The 18,215-nt window shown below is 52.8% G+C and overlaps 7 protein-coding genes across 7 annotated transcripts; 3 read left to right on the forward strand and 4 right to left on the reverse strand.

Moving 5' to 3' along the window:
* Window positions 1-391: 391 nt before the first annotated feature.
* On the reverse strand, window positions 392-1,707 carry DSM5745_04357 (uncharacterized protein; the record flags this gene model as incomplete). Its single annotated transcript, XM_026746373.1, has 3 exons — window positions 392-396; window positions 479-1,595; window positions 1,651-1,707. 3 exons carry the CDS (start codon window positions 1,705-1,707, stop codon window positions 392-394), a joined length of 1,179 nt encoding a protein of 392 aa, XP_026605369.1.
* A 2,270-nt stretch (window positions 1,708-3,977) lies between these two features.
* DSM5745_04358 (uncharacterized protein) lies at window positions 3,978-7,529 on the reverse strand (the record flags this gene model as incomplete). The annotated part of the gene is made up of 1 exon (XM_026746374.1): window positions 3,978-7,529. The coding sequence occupies one exon, from the start codon at window positions 7,527-7,529 to the stop codon at window positions 3,978-3,980; it is 3,552 nt and encodes a 1,183-aa protein (XP_026605370.1).
* A 962-nt stretch (window positions 7,530-8,491) lies between these two features.
* Window positions 8,492-9,806, forward strand: DSM5745_04359 (uncharacterized protein; the record flags this gene model as incomplete). The annotated part of the gene is made up of 2 exons (XM_026746375.1): window positions 8,492-8,566; window positions 8,622-9,806. The coding sequence occupies 2 exons, from the start codon at window positions 8,492-8,494 to the stop codon at window positions 9,804-9,806; spliced, it is 1,260 nt and encodes a 419-aa protein (XP_026605371.1).
* A 371-nt stretch (window positions 9,807-10,177) lies between these two features.
* Window positions 10,178-11,740, reverse strand: DSM5745_04360 (MDR family MFS transporter; the record flags this gene model as incomplete). The annotated part of the gene is made up of 1 exon (XM_026746376.1): window positions 10,178-11,740. One exon carries the CDS (start codon window positions 11,738-11,740, stop codon window positions 10,178-10,180), a length of 1,563 nt encoding a protein of 520 aa, XP_026605372.1.
* Window positions 11,741-13,606: 1,866 nt separating this feature from the next.
* DSM5745_04361 (NAD(P)-binding protein) lies at window positions 13,607-14,715 on the forward strand (the record flags this gene model as incomplete). Its single annotated transcript, XM_026746377.1, has 2 exons — window positions 13,607-14,094; window positions 14,127-14,715. 2 exons carry the CDS (start codon window positions 13,607-13,609, stop codon window positions 14,713-14,715), a joined length of 1,077 nt encoding a protein of 358 aa, XP_026605373.1.
* A 174-nt stretch (window positions 14,716-14,889) lies between these two features.
* DSM5745_04362 (fungal specific transcription factor domain-containing protein) lies at window positions 14,890-16,236 on the reverse strand (the record flags this gene model as incomplete). Its single annotated transcript, XM_026746378.1, has 1 exon — window positions 14,890-16,236. The coding sequence occupies one exon, from the start codon at window positions 16,234-16,236 to the stop codon at window positions 14,890-14,892; it is 1,347 nt and encodes a 448-aa protein (XP_026605374.1).
* Window positions 16,237-16,449: 213 nt separating this feature from the next.
* Window positions 16,450-17,778, forward strand: DSM5745_04363 (MFS general substrate transporter; the record flags this gene model as incomplete). The annotated part of the gene is made up of 1 exon (XM_026746379.1): window positions 16,450-17,778. One exon carries the CDS (start codon window positions 16,450-16,452, stop codon window positions 17,776-17,778), a length of 1,329 nt encoding a protein of 442 aa, XP_026605375.1.
* Between the last annotated feature and the right edge of the window lie 437 nt (window positions 17,779-18,215).

Here is an 18,215-nt window from a genome sequence, read left to right on the forward strand (position 1 = left end):
GTCAGCCTAGGCTTGCCTCCCGGTTTTGGCATACTGCTACATCTAAGGGTACGTGACTTTGCATGACTTTTGAGTCATGGCGGAACTGGTCTCCGTCCACATGGGCCATCCTCAGGACTCTAAGACCACATGGTTACATAGGAGAGGTTTCGTCAAAGCCGTAAAGAGTTGTCTCGAGCTTCGTCGTGCTCTAGGCCATCATTTCGGGCTCTTCATCGAACCATTCCATATTGATGTTTAACTGTTCGTTTTGATACCTTGAAGAAGTTCCTGATATATGATGCCCTTGCAACAATTCAATGAAGAAAAGGCTGACTGCAGCTAAAACACTCGTCACAGTTCTCGATCTAACATCACTGGAAAAAGTGACGCCTCAAGCAGCATCAACCGCTTAACCTTCGATCACAAGAAAATCTAACTATATATTCCCCAGTCCAACCATGGAACAGGATATCCCACGCCGTCTCCCAAGGCGTACCCTTCCGCGCCAACACCCTGGCATCCCTAAATGCCCGCATCAGCTCAAGCTCATGGTAACAGGCAGCACCACCACACCCACGAAGGTGCCGACCCCCACAACCAAAGAACTGATCTTCAACAGCACACAGAAGCGACTCGGCAATCTGGAACTCCCTCAAGCGGCAGCACTTTCCAAACGTGGTCTCGAGAACGCTCTCCCAGCACCCATCCGCAACACGGACATTGTCCACGACCAGCGTCTCGAGCCTGCATGCAAAGTTCTCAAGGACCGCCACGAGCTCATTTTCAGGGAAGGAACTCCGCTCAAGAACGAGATGGCGCAGGGGCGCGCATCGAGGAAGCAATGATAGCGAGGGACCCTCGTCGTTGACGAGTCGGGATACCTTCAGCCGCTGAAGGCTGTCCGCATCCGCCAGCGCATGGTAGATGCCCCGTTCAGGCTTGGACCCCTTGCGCCACAGCCCGGATGCGAGAGTGAGCTCCTGTAAAGAAGGAATCGCACGCCTGAGATAAGACTGTGACACCAGGTTCCTGTACCTCGATTCAATCTCCCCCCCAGCTTCCAAAGCATACCTCAGCACAGGCTGCGAAGCTAGCATTTGCGCTTCTGCCTCGGCCTCGGATACCGGGACCAAGACATCCAGGGGATTCAGGTGAAGTCTCTGCATGTTGACGGGGAAGTAGACCGCGAGGGTACTCTGGACCGCCTCTGCAAGGGCTGCACGCACTTCGCTGGTAATAATTCCGTTGCAGTCGGGCTGTAGATCAAAGTGCAGCCCACTTAAGTTGGGGAGTCGTTTTAGAAAATGGGGTATTCCTTCGAGTGCGGATCTGATATGGAAAATGTCGGCCATCTCAATATCAAGCTTACCGGTATCGGACCTGGTGAAACCGGTGATTGTGACGTCTTGCACGAAATGTGCGTTGTTTTGGAGTGTTCCGAAGGGACGCCAGTCGGTTTCAAACAATCCGCACACCCGGTTGATGTGGATGGATATGCTCTGGAATAGAAGGGGCGTTGCGCTGTGGTAAAACGATCGGTTGAGCTTGCGTAGCCGGAGCATTGTGCGGGTGTCGTTCTTGTTGGTCGTCGTGATGAAGGCTTCTCTAACGATCTATGGTATGGTATCCTGTCAGCTGCTGCTGCGCGTGGCCCTGCTTGTATCTTACCTGGTCGATGAGTTCCTGTGGCAGGTCGTCCATCCCTATCTTGTCTGTGCGAGCCATGGCTATTGTAGCTTACTTCGCGCGAGAAGGGAATCTGCGTGGGAGAATAGTGCCAGTTGACGAGTCGGACTTTTTATTTATTATGTCGGGAAGAATGACCTGAGTCATATTTACACTTTTGGGTAAGGGTGCATAGATACTTGGACAGGAATCCCCGGAAAGCACGTTGACCAGACCGCCACGCAAATCGACGGGGAACGTTGCCGTGCCATTCGGAAGACAGTGTACGGATGGAGCGACATCAGTAGAACTCAGATGCATGTGAGATAGAAAGCGTGCCAGATTTGCCCAGGACATCTATTGACGAAGGGGCGCTCTAACGATTCCCAACTAGTATAGCCGTGTCTACATACAGGGCAGCGCATTAACAGATCATGCCCAGAGGTTGCAACTGCAGTTCAACTCGTTTTGAGCGACGGGCATCTCCCTGGGGCTGGTTCACATACACCCGGAATTGCCTCCGGGCCACTTACGGCGAATTTTCGATCTTGCGCGACGGGTGACTTTTATAATAATCATTTTATCTGGATCTACTATGGCGTACTGTATTGGATGCTCTTAACTCAATGATAAAGTATGGATATAAATCATTGTAGTTGTACATGCAATACGCCAAGAGACGGCTTTCGTGGAAATACGAACACTCAAGGAAGATAGTTTATGTGGCAAATAATTTCCATATTGTACTAAATACAAAAACTCCGATGCCGCGAAATTAAATCTCTCATCCATATTCAGATCACAGGGATGTCATTTCTCCAGCCCCATTGCTGTTCCAACACTGGCCAAGAACCCTCAAATCGACTCCTGTGGTGTCGTAGGCGCCCCGTCCCATGTTGCAAGCTGAGAGGTCTTAGAGAATCCACCGGAATCTGCGGCAATGTCTGGTAAGCAAGTATATCAGGCCCGAGAATAAAGAGACACACGCAGGATTAATTGGTACGAGAAAACGCCCGACTCAAGCAGCGATTCACGCGAAGAATGGTGCACTGGGTCAGACATTGGAAGGAAGTTAGGGCTTCGCGATGTGGGGAGCCGAGATAGTGCCGAGGCCGACCGGTGGGTGTGGGTGTGGGTGCGAGGGCGGCAACGACAACATTTGACGATCGCCCAGATACCGACAGCGGAGGTTGGGATTGTGATGAGTAAGGCACAGAGCGCAAGGATATTCTCAGTGGACCAGGCCATGGTCAGAGGAGGCAAGTGGGTGGTGAGACGGGAATTGCGTGAGGGTGACCTATCACAGCAGGGAGGAGGATGGCTGTAGAGTGGGAATATTAAAGAAACAGACTGACGCAAGTGGACAAAAGACAGCGATTGCCGGGATGCAACACTTGCTGCCGTGAACTGGGGCTGTGCAGTGAGCACGACCGGGTGGGATGCCCAGGTAGCACAAGGATGATACCGGCATGTCCGGATTGGAAAGGCAGTCGTTCACCAGTCTCGTTGCCTGGTACTCCGTCTGCTTGCAGGCTGACGATGGTCAAGGGGGGACGCTGGAGTCTACGTACAAGTCCCCGTTAACTTGTTTCAAGGGTAGGGCCATTGTTAATCTACCTATGCTTCTTCCTAGAATCTTCATATAGAGTGCACCAACCCCTGCGACCCTTGCTAAGCTTATCAGTATCCATTCCATATTAGTTCAGAAGAATGTATTGCTCGCATCTGCCTATCCGCGCCATTAGTCCTTACTTCGAAAGCATTGCAATTGCAAATCCATGGCCATGGTCCCAGGTAGAGTAAACGCGGCTGAAGGGGTCTTGCTGCAAGTGCTTCATCGCAATTGTTGTGCAGTCCGTAAAGTCAAGGGCCAAGCAAGAGCACCCAGCAAGAACGAAGAACGAAGCTCTACAAGTCTGGACCACGGCCAGAATACATGACGCCCCGGCCACACATCAATATCCTCATGTTCGTCGCCCGTATGTATTAAGACTATCAGCCGGGATCAGCAGATGGACTCTGGCCATAACAGCTACCACTCATACAGACAAGGCTGTACATTCACGGCATTTAACAGCACTTCTGCGTATCTTTGCAAGATTCAAGGATCTGCAGTTAGTGCTGAGCATGTATATTTCTAACTGACACCTTTCAAGTATAAAATGTGTTAACCTTAGGTAAACAAGACCTATTTTCAATAACCAAAACATGTTAGTGCTGTTTGCTCAAGCTCAGCCCGTCCGCCGCCCCTCTTAGTATCGCAACAACTTCGGTATTACCCATCTCCACTGCCGCTGCAAGCGGAGTCTTTCCCGACTTGTCCTTGTGGTTTAACTGGAGAACCACGGCTGGGCAGCTGTAAGTATGTCCACAACTTCGGTATTACCCATCTCCACTGCCGCTGCAAGCGGAGTCACTCCCAACTTGTCCTTGTGGTTTGACTGGAGAACCACGGCTGGGCAGCTGATAAGTATGTTCACAACGCCGACGTGGTTCTTGGCAGCGGCGATCCATAGCGGGGTGTAGCCTCTTTTGTTTGGATGATTGAGGTCAATTCCTGGGACATCGACCAATAACTTGATAACTTCATTGTGGCCTCTGGCAGCGGCGATCAATAGCGGGGTGTTGCCTTGTTTGTTTGGTTTATTAAGATTGATTCCTGGAACATCGACCAATACCTTGACAACCTTCTCGTGGCCTTTGGCCGCGGCGACCCATAGCGGGGTGGCTTTGTCGTTGTTTGCTAGATTGGGGTTGATTCCTGGAACTTTGACCAGTACCTCGACAACCTTCTCGTGGCCTTTAGAGGCGGCTATCCACAACGGTGACTCCGAAGATCTGTTGACTTTGTTTGATGTATAGGTAATCATCGCTTGCGTCTCTGATATGTCCTTCTCATCCCTGACTCTCCAAGACCAAATGCTTGTTAGAACGTCGACAACCTGGTCGTGGCCTCTTTGGGCGGCTATCCACACTGGGCTGTAGCCATCAGAATCCAATAGATCGATTCTGGCCTCGGTCCGCCGTATGAAGCACTCGACCATTTGTCTGCGGCCATGGAAGGACGCTATCCAGATTGGTGTTTGGTCATCCTCATTCATCGCGATCACAGGACTATTGCCCAACATATCTATAATACCATCAATTTGCCGTGTCTTTAAACCATGTTTTGCAGCGATGTGTAACGCTGTATTCCTTTGGAAGGTAACAGCCTTCAAATCCGTTCTGTTGGTTGATAGGAGCAGGTCAACGACGTAATCGCATCCTCTGGCTATCGCAGACATCAACATAGTATCGCCGTTGGAGTCTCGACAGTTCACATCTACCAGAGGACACTTGATCAGCGTCCCGGCCGTTTGAAGTCGCGAAAGACTCACTGCTAACATCAGCGGTGTTTGTCCACTGATATTAGCCAGGTTTGCCTGGACCGTTGCTGACCCGAGCAAAGAATCAGCGACACGCACGTTGTCTGCCTCGATTGCCCAATGGAGTGGGGTCATCAGCCGACTATCCGGAGTATGCGAGGCCCCGTGCGTTAGGAGGATGTCCACCATGGCCGTCCTTCCTCGCTCTGCGGCATGTGAAAGACTTGTGCGCCCATCGTCATCTACTTTATCGATATCGACCATGTCCAAAAGTCTCCCTAAAAGGTCATGCGTAGATGGGTTCTCAAGGTCTAGATGCCAGATATGGCTCGTCCACCACGCATCTGCGTACCTATGGAATGCCAGTGGAGTCACGGTATTTCCCTGGTTCTGCCCGACGTACTGGAGAAGCGTAGGACCGACGTCTATGTCCCCCATTTTTCTCCTCTGTAGGAGCTTCAAGGCGAGCTTTTGCGATCTGCCGTGGCCAAACGAATCTGCAACGGCAGCAACCACCGAGGACTTTACCGATTCGGTATGTATCTTCAGAGCCTTCAAGGATGCGACTTGTTTCGAAAACTCCTTGTAGTTAAGGTACGTGAGAACTATCTCGGCCATGTTTTGCGTTGCCCCATCGAGAGTGAACGCCTCACGGCCATGGCCGCGGTAGTCGCTTTGAAGAAAGGCTCTTACGCTGTGATGAACCATCTGAATGCTCGAGCTGTCCTCGTCCACGGTAAGCACTCCCCCGCAGCAGGACATCGTGGAGTATACATCATTTGGAAGGGCTCGTGGGTCCCAAACAGGGCTCCCAGGGACAACGCTGAGAGCTTCACGCATTTCCTCCATTGTTAGTGGACGGCAGGCGGCCACAACCAACTCCAATATCCTCCTCTGATGATTCATATTTGTGACTCCGGCCTTAATCAGAATTAGGTTGTATATTTCTGATAGACTCGATGGGAGGTTATCGAGTGCGTGCCGAATATCTGCATCTGTCCGTTCCAGGCATAAAGCCTTTATCTGGAGCGCTACCCACAAAAACATGCCTTGAGCCTTGCTAGTGAGCCCCTGTTGTATTTCAAGAATGAGTAGAGGGTCCCCAATTACGAGCTTCCTGGACTCGAGGCACCGTTGGAGCTCAGCATTGACAAACTCATGTATATCTGGATTCTCCACGGGCATGGGCAATGAAGTGACATTGCACAATTTGTCCGAAACATCCTTCAGGATTTCCGAGGTCTCCAAGCGACCAGAGATACACACTGAGAGCGATATCGTTTCTTGGAGCACGTGCAAGCTATGTATAATAGCATCTCGTTCCCCCGGATCGCAGTGTCCCAGACCATCGAGAATGAAGAACGCATGGTAGCCCTGCTGCAGCGTATCCTTGAGCAGGCTGATAAGGTTGTCGACAGTCATACGACCGTTTTGTGGTACCTGTCCGCTGGCTCGGTCGAGGTCGTCAATGAGAGGATGCAATAACTGCCGTGCTAGAGAGCCGATAACCGCCCGCGCCGTCAGACTTTCTTCCGCATCATGTTGACAGAAAAAATATGCAACCGGTGTCGTGTTGCCAGGTAAGTTCAAGTCATCAATGATATTCGCGAGGACCACAGATTTGCCCGAACCCAGCTTTCCGGTACACAGTAAAGTGCAACCCCGGTCATGACCTTTCCACGTTGTATAGGTCGACCCTGTGAGAAGGCTGACGTTCCCAAACTTTCGTATCGCTCTCCAGGCACTTTCGTAGTCGTATGTCGAGCACGCGTCCAGAATCCGTTGTTTGGCCCTCAGCTCCTTCACCTGTGACTTGGAGTCAAAGTGTCGAACTATTTGCGACTTGAACCATGTCCTGTCCTGGCTCTCCAGCGCAAGTTCCTTTGCCATGAGGGTTGTAACCTCCTCCTTTATGGACGTGGCCCAAAGCTCGAGTTCTGACTGGAACCCGTCCATCGTCGAATCATTCAAGGTGGAGGTCCATTGCTTAAAGGCCGGCTTTTGACTGAGCCGCAGCGTGTGATGACATAGTTGTACTACCACGATGAAATACTCCATCATGGACGATTGAAGAGTCTTCGAGTTTGGGTATATCAACGCCAAGGATTCGTAACGTGGCGCAGACCGGCCAATCTTCATAAGCATCGAAGTGAGCCGCTCAAAGTAAGCATTGTAGTTGACCATGGCCAAGAGAGTCATCCGAACGAGAGACCATACCCCACATGCGAGTAGGTTCTGTGTACCGCCAATGACTGTATCGCCTAATGCTGCGAAGTTCTGGACAGCCTGCAGAAAGGTGGTGACTCGCGTACCAAAGCATCGCACACCGCGTTGATTAATCTCAGCCGTGACTTGCATAACGTCGCTAATGCTAGGAGGTTTTTTCATCGTAGTTGTCTGGTGGGAGCGAAAGGTAGCCTTGTCAGCTGACGAGAGATCGGCTTGGAACTGCGAGATAGCCTGGCCCAGCCGAATCTCGGGTTTCAGTCGCGCGGATTGGACCAGTGCTGTTGCCATTCCGGTATTACCGACTTCGGATGGATTGACTTGAAGGATAATCGAGGGGTTGAAGGAGGTTCGACCTCCGGTGTGAGGAGTCTCTGAAAGATGATCGAGGGGTCGAAAGACGTTCGACCTCCGGCAGGTGAGGGGCCTTGACTGTGTAACAATCGCGAGGCTGATGTCTGATGGCGAGGTTGCAGGTGATTCGAGGGCGACGCTGAGCTTTTCGCGTGGACTCTGAGAAATCTCATTGGATCCTGTTGTTACTCCGTACTCGTCAGTCGTATTCGGGTGAAAGGTTCAGTCAGGGTTGATCCCGGTCCTTAGCGATTTCATGCAAATTTCTTGAGCATTTTCTCGGTCGGGGCCCGAAGCCTCTATCTCCTTGCCAAAACACGGCCTCGGCCATGGTCTGCTATCTGCCTTGGCGAGGCTGGCACGATCTGCTCCTCGGATTCAAAGAATGATTTGGCGATCGGTGCTTAGCGGTAGCTGACTGCAGGTAAGAGGAACAGATGTCAGGTTGAGAGCATACCGCAGGTGAATGTAGAAGCTGAAGAGACGCAGCGACAGATGAAGGCTGTCGGAGGCCAATCGATTTCCCAACCGGGAAGGTGCCTAGGTACCCGGACACGTCCACGTGATCAGTCACTCTCCCAACTGTCAGCCTTCAATCCTCTCCGTCATCCTACACTTCTTCTTGAATATGGCCCATGGTACCATCTGCGACACGACTCGTAACCCGGTGAACGATGGGACCATGGTCCTGCAGAAACTATCGCCTCCGGACGTTGATTCCGCGCGTTGTCGCAAGCGAAGTTCATTCCACTAGCTATTCAACGCCATGAGTCACTACTATTTAACCTATTTTCCTCCTTGGTGCACTCCTCTATTCTCGAAGAAATCAGAGCCCACTTTGCAGAAACCCTTCTCAATACGACCTTGACAGTCCAAGTGAGTATTACTGCTAATAGGAGATGGCAGACAAGACGCGCATGGCGCGCAACAAGCGAGCCTGTATTCGCGATCTTCCACAGGAGCTGTGTGACAAGGTGAGCTTTTCTAATCCTATCGATCCAGACTCGATACACTCAGCTAACTGTTCAGATAACGGAAGAAGCTATTAACAAGACAGTAAACAAAGTCACCATCCACACCCTCCGAGCCCTTTGCCGAGTTAACGAACAGTTCTACCGGAGTGCTACCCGACTTCTCTACCGCAGAGTACATTTAGACTTTGAGGATAGGGGACGAAGCTCTCTCACCCCTATCTCGATAGACAAGTTCTCCCTCAGCCCGCATCGCCGATCCGTCCGCCACCTCATGATCACCTGTCTCCGCATCAGGGATGACAACGCGATGGTCCGGTTGCAAGAATTGCCGATATTGCTCGCGAGGCTTCCCGGCTTAAGGAGTTTGAGTATATCACTTGCTCGTTCAAAGCCTGTAATTGGATCCTTGTCCAAAGAGAGAGAATTCGTCAATGTCCTTCACCAGAGTCTGCAGGCCTATGGCGCCAATGAAGACAGCAATCTCGATACGCTGCGCATCTTCAACCCACATATTCCGCTTTTTGACTCGGAGGCCATCCATGACACCTTCAATTTGAGTCGCGTAATGCTGTCCCTGCGCAGGTTCGAGTACGTTGACCAGATCCCGATGGACAAGAAAGCGCAAATTGGGATATTCCATGCTCTGCAGCATGCTCAGAAGATAGAGCAAATCAAGCTCGAGAGTCTAGGCCGGTTACAAGAGGCGTCTTTCTCGCTTCTACCTGATAATGCGCCTCTGCGACGCCTAGAACTCACGTCAATCACTCTTCGCGCCTCAGACCTCCTCGCACTAAGCAAATTCAAAAACGTGCTTGAATATCTATCACTCGATCATATTTCACTGACCGAGGGGTCATGGGCTGAAGTATTTCACTCCCTTTCGACCTACACCTGCCTCGCATACATTGAGTTCTATTGCTATCATCTTTGGCACGACCCTCAGACGAGATTTGCCATGGATGCGTGCATGCAGTGTTGTCGAAAGCTGGGCTTGAGGGCTATAAGTCGGGAGTGGTCATGGGGACGCGAGCGCACATGTTCACAGTATGTCTGGGACAGAGAAGACTGGGTAGTCTGCTCTGGTCCCGATGATGCCTATACAAGTCTGACCCCGCCTGGGAATTTGCACTTGCGGCAGAGCGGTTTGCAGCTCCTGCCCCTTGAGATCACATCGTATGCGCAGACAAATGAGGAGCGGAGGTATTACAAAGATGAGTCCTGGGACAACTGGAGCTCTTGAGAGAGGAGTCCTCGGGATTTGGTCAACGCCGGCTTTCTTCCTATAGTAGGCAAGGTCAGTGAAGTCTTACAGCATTAACGGGTGAAGGATCTCGTCTATTTCATTTGTCCTCGAGACTTTCCCTATTGCTGACTCCATTCAATCACTTCCAGCCCATGTCAAAGCCAAGCAGATGAACAATCACTTGTTGGCATGTGGTTTGATATGCAAGACTTATCCAATTCAGTCAATGCTTGATTTAGTTTTGCAGTGCGGGTGTTGAAGACTATTAGATTATATTATCGTATGCGTTTGTCCAGGTATGTCTAGAAATCTATGAGGTCCTTCTCTGCCGATTCCTGCGAATGCTAAAAGGCCAGCCTTCCATCAAACTACTCCACCTCCGTCATCTCACCATCCCCCAGTGCCTCATCCTGCCTCTCCTTCCTCCCCCCCGTATAACTCTTAACCGTATAGAGCACACTAATCCCAAGCCCCAACCCCCCAAGCCCAATCGCAAAATACAACGCCGAGCGATACCCTTTCAACCTCTCCTCCGCCGAATCTCCCTTCACAATCTGGCTCTCAATCGTCCCCGCAAATCCCAGACTCAGCGAGATACTATAGTTCACGATCGTCGTGACCAGACTCGCCGCGAGCCCCTGGTGCTCCCGCGCAACGGCATTACTGAGCATCAGCGTTGCAGCTGGGAACGACATGTCCATGCCCCAGGGGATGACGATCATCGAGACGAACGTTAGCGCCCAGTACGTCTGGTCTACCGGCGCGATGGTGATGAGGACCGTGCCGACCGTGAATGCCGTAAGGGACATGCACATTATGAGCGGCGGGCGGATTCTTGACATCAGGAACCCCGTCGCGAAAGACGCAAGGAGGCCTGAGATACCGGGGGGCACGAACTGCGCGGATGCGAGGAGCGGCGTGGCGCCGCGCGAGTCGAGCAGGAAGCGCCACGAGTAGTAGATCCAAGTCCCGAAGCAGCCCCATCCCGTCGCGACACAGCCAAGCACGAAGGAGACGTCCGTGGAAAAAGCGTGGAAGGGGATGAGCGGGTGTTTCGCGAATTTAAACTCGATGACGAAGAACGCAGCCAGGAAGAGCGCGCCGACGATAAGCAGGACGATGACGTAGGGCTCAGCCCAAGATACAGCGGGCGCTTGGTTCCAGGCGATATTCACAAGCACTAACCCCGTGATCCCCGTGAACGCGCCGGGGACATCAAGCGCGGTGAAGAGATTCTCCGTCGAATGAGCATGCCGAATCGGCGCGATAACAACGTACCCAATCCCCGCGCAGACAACAGACACAATACACATAGCCCAGTACGTCCACGGCCACCACACAAGCTGCGAGAAGAGCGCCGCAAACACAGCACCACAAATGGCGCCGTTCGGCGCCGTGGCCCCAAACAGCGCGAAGAGCATATCCTTCTTCTTGCCCGGGGCATACGTCGCGCCCAGGATCGCCAGCCCGTTTGGCAAGAGCATTGCAGGCCCGAGACCCTGCAGCACGCGCGCAAAGATGAACAGGATGTAGTTCGAGTAGACGGCCAGTCCAGCGACCAGCGACCACAATGCCAGCCACAGAAACCCGATGATGTACATGCGGTGGTACCCGAAGAGATCGCCGCAGCGGCCGAAGACCAGGATGAATGTTCCGACTGTGAGTGAGTACCCAGCTAGGAACCAGGCGAGGCCGCTTTGCTCAGTGAGCCCGAAGGCCCCGCCGACGATGTCGAGGGGGGATAGGCACACGCCGACATTTGCCTGCGTGATGAACTGCGACATGCAGACGATGATTACGAAGATGATTTCGCGGGGCCGCGAGAATGTGTCGGCGATGGACTGGTTGGTTTTTGTTTGGTGGAGGTCATTGTCATTGTCATTTTCGGTATTGTGTTTCTCGTGGCCGTGCTCTTCGTCCATGGCGGCCATTGTCTCTCCCTCTCTATCGGGCGTTGCTTACTGAGACACTGACGCTCAATGAGAATGACAGCGACTGAAAAGGGGGAGGTGAGGAAATTTCTCCGTCTCCACCGATAAGATATGACGTCCCCATCATCACGTTAAATAGGATAAGCTTGCCCGGCTAGACCCGCGGAAAGCTGAATCCGAGGCTGATCACGTCAAGCCCTACGAGGGCTTATTCCGCCCTGCTTATGCATCGCTGAATAGCGACTCTGCATGGATGTCCAACAGGAGAGCCAATGATAGACACATCTGTCTTTTTGACTTCTGGAGGAAAAGCGCATCGAAGCATCGTCGATCGAATGACATGCTGTTCTTCGGGGATTTCCGTATATCCGACGCCCCACTTGACCGTTGACTCCAAGCAGCAAGTCCGGCATCCCGAGGGCTATCTCCGAGCGCTGTTCTTCCGTATATCCGTCGGATTCGCGATATGTCAAGTTGATTTCGCGAACTAACCCTCGTCTAAAGTACCTGAGCCAATAATGTCCTGTGGCGTGCTGGAAAAAGGCTTCCTTACTTCGAAGCTTCAGCCTTGGCCCTCCTCTTCAGATTAGGCCCATCCGGCGGGCTGTGGGCAGATCGGTGTTGTCGGGGTATATGTATATACTTCGTATTCGTAGGACAAGTTCCACGAGCTCGGACTTGGTGTTCACTGTTCAACATGTACTCCGTACCCTGTAGACTCAGGGTTCGGGTGTAACACTGTGGCCATGTGGCACAAGACACCCCTTGCATCCCCATCCCACGTGTTCGTAACCCTAAGCCACCTCGTGATTGGTCCTGGCCCCAGGCCGTGGCGGTTTAAAGACAGTGACACCGGCATTGGAGTGGAGTGGTTAGGGCTCTTTCATCTTACAAACAACTGTCGATGTAGTACCACATCTTGTGCGACAAGAGACCCAGAGACCCAGAGAGACAAATAAGCGCACGAAGAAACCAAACAGGTACAAAATGCTTCATTTGCAGGGTTTCCAAACAACTTGGAAAGCTCAAAATCCACCGAACTAATCACAAAAAGCAGGAAAGGGGGGCGCGTAATAACCTTAGATTCGGGCTGCTAAGCACGCACATTTTGTCCTTTTGGTTGGTGCCTTGTGATATATATCTCCTCGATACCCAGAGGCTAACCATATGTTCTAATGGGCCCTTTCCTTTATTATGACTTTTGGATTTATCTGTCTTCCATCAATTCACTACTGCGCTTTGTGAGATCTTGCATGTTTTATGTTTTTCTAGAAATATAGTGCCTGTGTCTATCTCTTCGCAATACTTTTGCCTGGAGACATGCGAGGCCTTTTAGTTATTGAGTCGGCATGGCGGCTGTGTTCTTGCACCCAGTGGTTTTTAAAAAAGCAAAAGAGCAGCAGGATACGAGGTGTGGCTTTCTACAAAGGCTTCCAAGCAATTATGTCTTGAGGAAGTGCTACCAAGGTCTTTCCTTTCTCCTTGGATTTATCCTTTCAGTCTGGCATCACTGTTAACTGCCGCGTTGGTCATCAACGGAAGCCCTGTGAGGGCTCGGGCTTGCCTTACATATAGCCTAAATGGGTGGAGAGAGCAGCCAACAGCCAAACCCAGGGCTACCTACGCCACACCCTTGCCCCTACATCGAACCAAACCCTTCGGCTATATCCAATCTGAGAGTGAGTCCACTACCATGGAATAATCTTGAACCTACTTGCGACGTCATAGAGACAGAAGCACCATATAAATCAGCACTCATTACCAAGAAGGCTGAAGCAAAGCAGAGCAAATCAAAACCTCCTCATTCCATTCCATACCATTTTACACCTGAGCCCAGTATCCCATTGTGCCTACCTCACCCACACGATGTCCACGCCCCTCAAGATCTTCCTCACCGGAGCAACCGGCTACATCGGCGGCGACATCCTATACCAACTAAACGAGCAATATCCCGATTTCACATACGCGCTCCTCATCCGCTCCGAAGACAAAGCGAAGACAGTGCGATCACGCTACCCGAAAGCCCGGATCGTCAGCGGCGGCAACGACGACGCAGCGGCCCTAGAGCGCGAAGCCGCGTGGGCTGACGTTGTGATTCGTGAGTTTTCCGTCTTGGTGACCATCAGAGGATACGTGAATGCTAATGTAAAAGACACCGCCGACTCCTCCGACCACGCTGGTGCCGCGGAGGCTCTAGCCAAAGGCCTCGTGCAGGGCCACTCGGCCTCGCGGCCTGGCTTCTGGCTGCATACGGGTGGTGCCGGGATCCTGACGTATTTCGACTCGGAGGTGAACAAGATGTTCGGTGAGGAGGATAACAAGGTCTTCAATGACCTTGATGGCATTGACGAGCGGTTAACCTGCCTGCTGCGGCGTTCCACCGCAGTGTCGACGAGATTGTTCTGAACACTGGGATTGACCACGGTGATGTAGTCAAGACGGCTATCGTTGCCCCGCCAACAATATACGGTCAGGGCCGAGGTCCGGCATCTAACCGTGGCCGGCAAGTTTATGAACTGGTCTCTTTTATTCTAAAAGAGGGGTACTGTCCGCGCATTGGAAAGGGCCTGTCGCGGTGGAACAATGTGCATGTGCACGATCTAAGCAGGCTGTTTGAGCGCCTGGTGCAGGCTGCGACTGATCCATCTCTACAAGCCAATCCTGAGGTCTGGGCAGGACGCGGGTATTATTTCGCGGAAAACGGCGAGCATGTCTGGGGTGAGGTGTCGACAGCGGTTGGTCAAGAAGCCTTCAAGCAGGGGCTTGTTAAGGGCGGGCCTCCAGAGCTCCGGGACCTGTCGATTAACGAGGCTGTCAATTCGTCGGCGGGATTTGAAGCCGGGAGTTGGGGCATGAACTCGCGGGGTGTGGCGGAAAGGGCTAGGAAGGTCCTTGGTTGGAAGCCGCAGGAGAGAGGTCTGTATGATGAGTTGCCCGATATCGTTCGGTCTGAGGCTGCTCGGATGAATCTTTGATCTGGACGGGGAGTAGGGTAATAAGCCGGCCATCGATGTTTGCATCTGCACCTAACAAGTGGCCTTTTGTATCGTTGAAAAATATTCATCTCCGTCTTTGATCGGTGTTTGCGTTCCCCGCGAGGACGGATCCTCCATGTAGCACCCAGCAGCTGATGTACCCATAGCTACCTCTTATTCGGACAAAAAGAGTTCTGGCGGTAGACCAAACAGAGTCTCGAGCATGGGATTTCCCTGCCATCGATCATCTCCCAGTAAAGCGTTGAAGATGCCCACCTCATTCGCAGTGTTCGAGTTCATGGTACCGCTGACGCCAGTAGAAACCTCAGCAGTCCCCAGCCCTCCGCTCTCTTGCCTACTACTACCATCTGCAGTCCACGCCGGCTGGTCCAACGCACGACTCGACAGATTCTCAAACAGCTGCATGATAAAAGTCCCGCAGTCCCAAAACTCGCTGATAGCCTGCAGCACCACCTGGCACGAGTTCAGCGCCGTGCGTCCTAGCCTTGCGACCAACTTATCCGGGCTGCGCATGCGCTCGTAGAACGCGGCTTGCGCGAGGAAAATGCCGTGGTAGAGTTCGTTGGGGACAGTGAGGAGAGCGGACTTTGTGGCGAGCGCGACGGTTGGAATATGGTGCGCGGCGGTGTCGACGATCTCGCCGGTCCACTGTGCGTCGAGGGTGCGTGGGTCTTCGCCGCGCGGGTGCCCGAGATACAGGAGGATGAGGTGGTGGTTGTATTGGACGGAAAGGGACATGGAGAAGGGGTTCGAGAGGTCAGGCGCCTCGTCATCCCAGGTTAGCGTGGGTGCAAGTTGTGCTTTCCAGCGAAGTAATTTAGAGTAGAGTTCTTCGGACCGCGTGGGCGAGCGGCCTGGGTAGAAGCGGCTGATTATAATCTCCCGCATAAGAAGCGAGAGCTTCGCCGTCTGGATCTGGTACTGTGCGTAGCGCTGGGCGGAGGAGTTGTCGGCGAAATCTGGGGCAGCCGTGTCGTGTGCGAAATCTTCGATGGTCAACATGTCTGCGTCGGCCTGGTCCAGGTCAATCCGGAAAGGCCGCCCAACCAGTGTCCCGCAGATACTATCGCGGTTGACTAAGGCCCACCATATCCTCCGCATCAGGCTTTTGTCTTGTAATGGCATGTTGGGTATTGCAATGGTGGAGCGGTGGATTCCTATTGCTTCGGCAATTGTCACTGCTGTACTAACCCATGAGTAAAAGTTCCAGTAGGTATTAGGGCCGCCGCCATAGAATGATAGGAAGAAGGTGCTCTGGACGACGGTTATCTTATTTTTCTCATGCCCCATGTCGAAAAGGGCTTTGGCCTTTTTGTAGAAGAATGAACGCGCTTCCGGACGGTATTGGAAGCCAATAAGGCTCAGTATTGACTGCGGAGCAAATGTAACTGCAATGAAGCAAACGGCATAGGTAAGGATCAAAGGCAGTTCGCCTTTCTCGTACTGCAGGATAAATTCCTGGCGGTTGACAACGGGATAGAGCGGGTAGACACGATCCATGATGGCCAGATAGACGAGACCAGTGCACCGGTCGAGCCCAACGGCAGCAACCCCGGGAAGACGCATAACCCCGAAGGACAGCAGCTGCAGTGCCAGGCTCGTTCCGAACCCCATGCAGGGGAAGATCCCGAAGCACAGCGTCGCGCCCCGCAAGGCGTTCCCCCAGAGTTCCACGGGCTCACGGGCGAAATCATCTTCATCTCCATTTGCTCCATGGGCTTGTTCCTATTCGGCCTGTTCCTCGGAGACGTCGTGATCAACCAAGCTCTATTGCCCGACGCACTCGGCGTGAGCGAGAGCAACACCCCTTGGCTGATTGGGTCATTCTTGCTGGCCAACGGGATCGCGGTCATTATATCCGGGTCACTGGCTGATCTGTCCGACCCTAAAATCATGATGGTCCTGGGCTTTGTCTGGCTTGTGATCTGGGATGTCGTCGGCGTGTTCAACATCCGCCCCTCACTGGCGGTGCTGTTCTTTGTTGTCAGGGCCATGCAGGGGCTAGCGATTGGGGTTCTGCAGGCGACGTCCATGAGTTTGCTCGGGCGGGTGTACTCGCCGGGGATTCGCAAGACACGAGTGTTTTCGGTCATGTCTGCGACAGTTCCCATTGGGTTCTTGGTTGGGTGTTTGCAGGGAGGCGCGCTGACAGCACATCTGCCGTGGATATTTGCAAGCAATGCCATAATTTCCTTCATCTGTGCAGTGGCTTCCGTCCCTGGTATTCCCTTGTTCAGTCCGAAACACGGCCCCTCCGACGCCCCGTTATCTCTCAAGGACTTCGATACGCTAGGCGCTCTCCTGGCCGCTATCGGGTGCGGCCTGATTATCCTCGGCTTAACCCAAGGCGTTCCCAGCGGCTGGAGTCCATACACGTACTCACTAATCATAGTCGGAGTGTTCTTTCTCCTGCTATTCTACCTGGCCGAGAGACGAGCGGCTCGACCTCTGGTGGACAACCGGCTCTGGCTCACTCCCGGGTTCCTCCCACTAGCCATCTCCTATTTCCTTGGGTACGGAGCATACGTCGGCGGATGGATGTTCTTCGCCGTGCGGTTCCTCCTCACCATCCAGAATCACGCGCCCATTACGGTTGCGCTGTACTTCATCCCCAACATGATCTGTGGCATTCTGGCCACATACATTGTCTCGAAAACCCTCCATTTGTTCCCGGGTCACTGGATCCTCATCGCCGGCATGGTCGCCAACACAATGGGCCCTGTGTTTTTCATCCCGCAGACCCCATACACGACATACTGGGCACTTTCTATGCCTGGGATTGCCCTCGTGACGTTCGGACCGGATCTGACATTCGCAGCGGCGTCAATCTTCATCACCTCCAACGTCCCCCGCTCATTCCAGGGATCAGCGGGCAGTTTGCTTGTGACAATCCAGAACCTCTCCGCAGCCATTGTGACGGCGATTGGGGATACGATCGGGAAGGAAGTAACCAAAGCTGGCGGCGACGGGTATAGCCTGGATCTGGGTGCTTTGCGTGCGATTTGGTGGTTTAGTTTTGCGATCTCGCTGGCGGCGCAGTAGTGTGTGCTGGGTTCGTTCGCATTCCGAGGAGCGAGGAAAAGGATTATGTAGAATGAGTTCCGCCCAGAACGCGAACCAAAATCCATCTAGCTGGAGTTTGTACATAGTCGTTAAGGTGTTCGATAATGAGCTGGAAGATGTCGTCCTTGATAGAATCACCCATAGCAGGGGCCTGGTCAATGTCGCTAAATCCATGTATATATTTCGTAGCTCCGTGCATCATGGCGGATTGCAGAGAGGCTCGTCCCACCCTCAACGTGCTGTACACCAGTGTAACCCAAATCCACGTGGCACGAAACTTCCCTTGCTTCCAGTTCCCACGTGTTTGCGGCATCCATGCCACCATGCGAGTCTGCTGTCCCGAGCAGTGGCCACACATGACAGTGCAGAGGTGCATTTTTGACCTCAGAAGGGCCGAGCTTCTACCGTTATTGACT

The sequence above is a fragment of the Aspergillus mulundensis genome (assembly GCF_003369625.1).
Source record: "Aspergillus mulundensis strain DSM 5745 chromosome Unknown scaffold_3, whole genome shotgun sequence".
Lineage (NCBI taxonomy): Eukaryota > Fungi > Ascomycota > Eurotiomycetes > Eurotiales > Aspergillaceae > Aspergillus > Aspergillus mulundensis.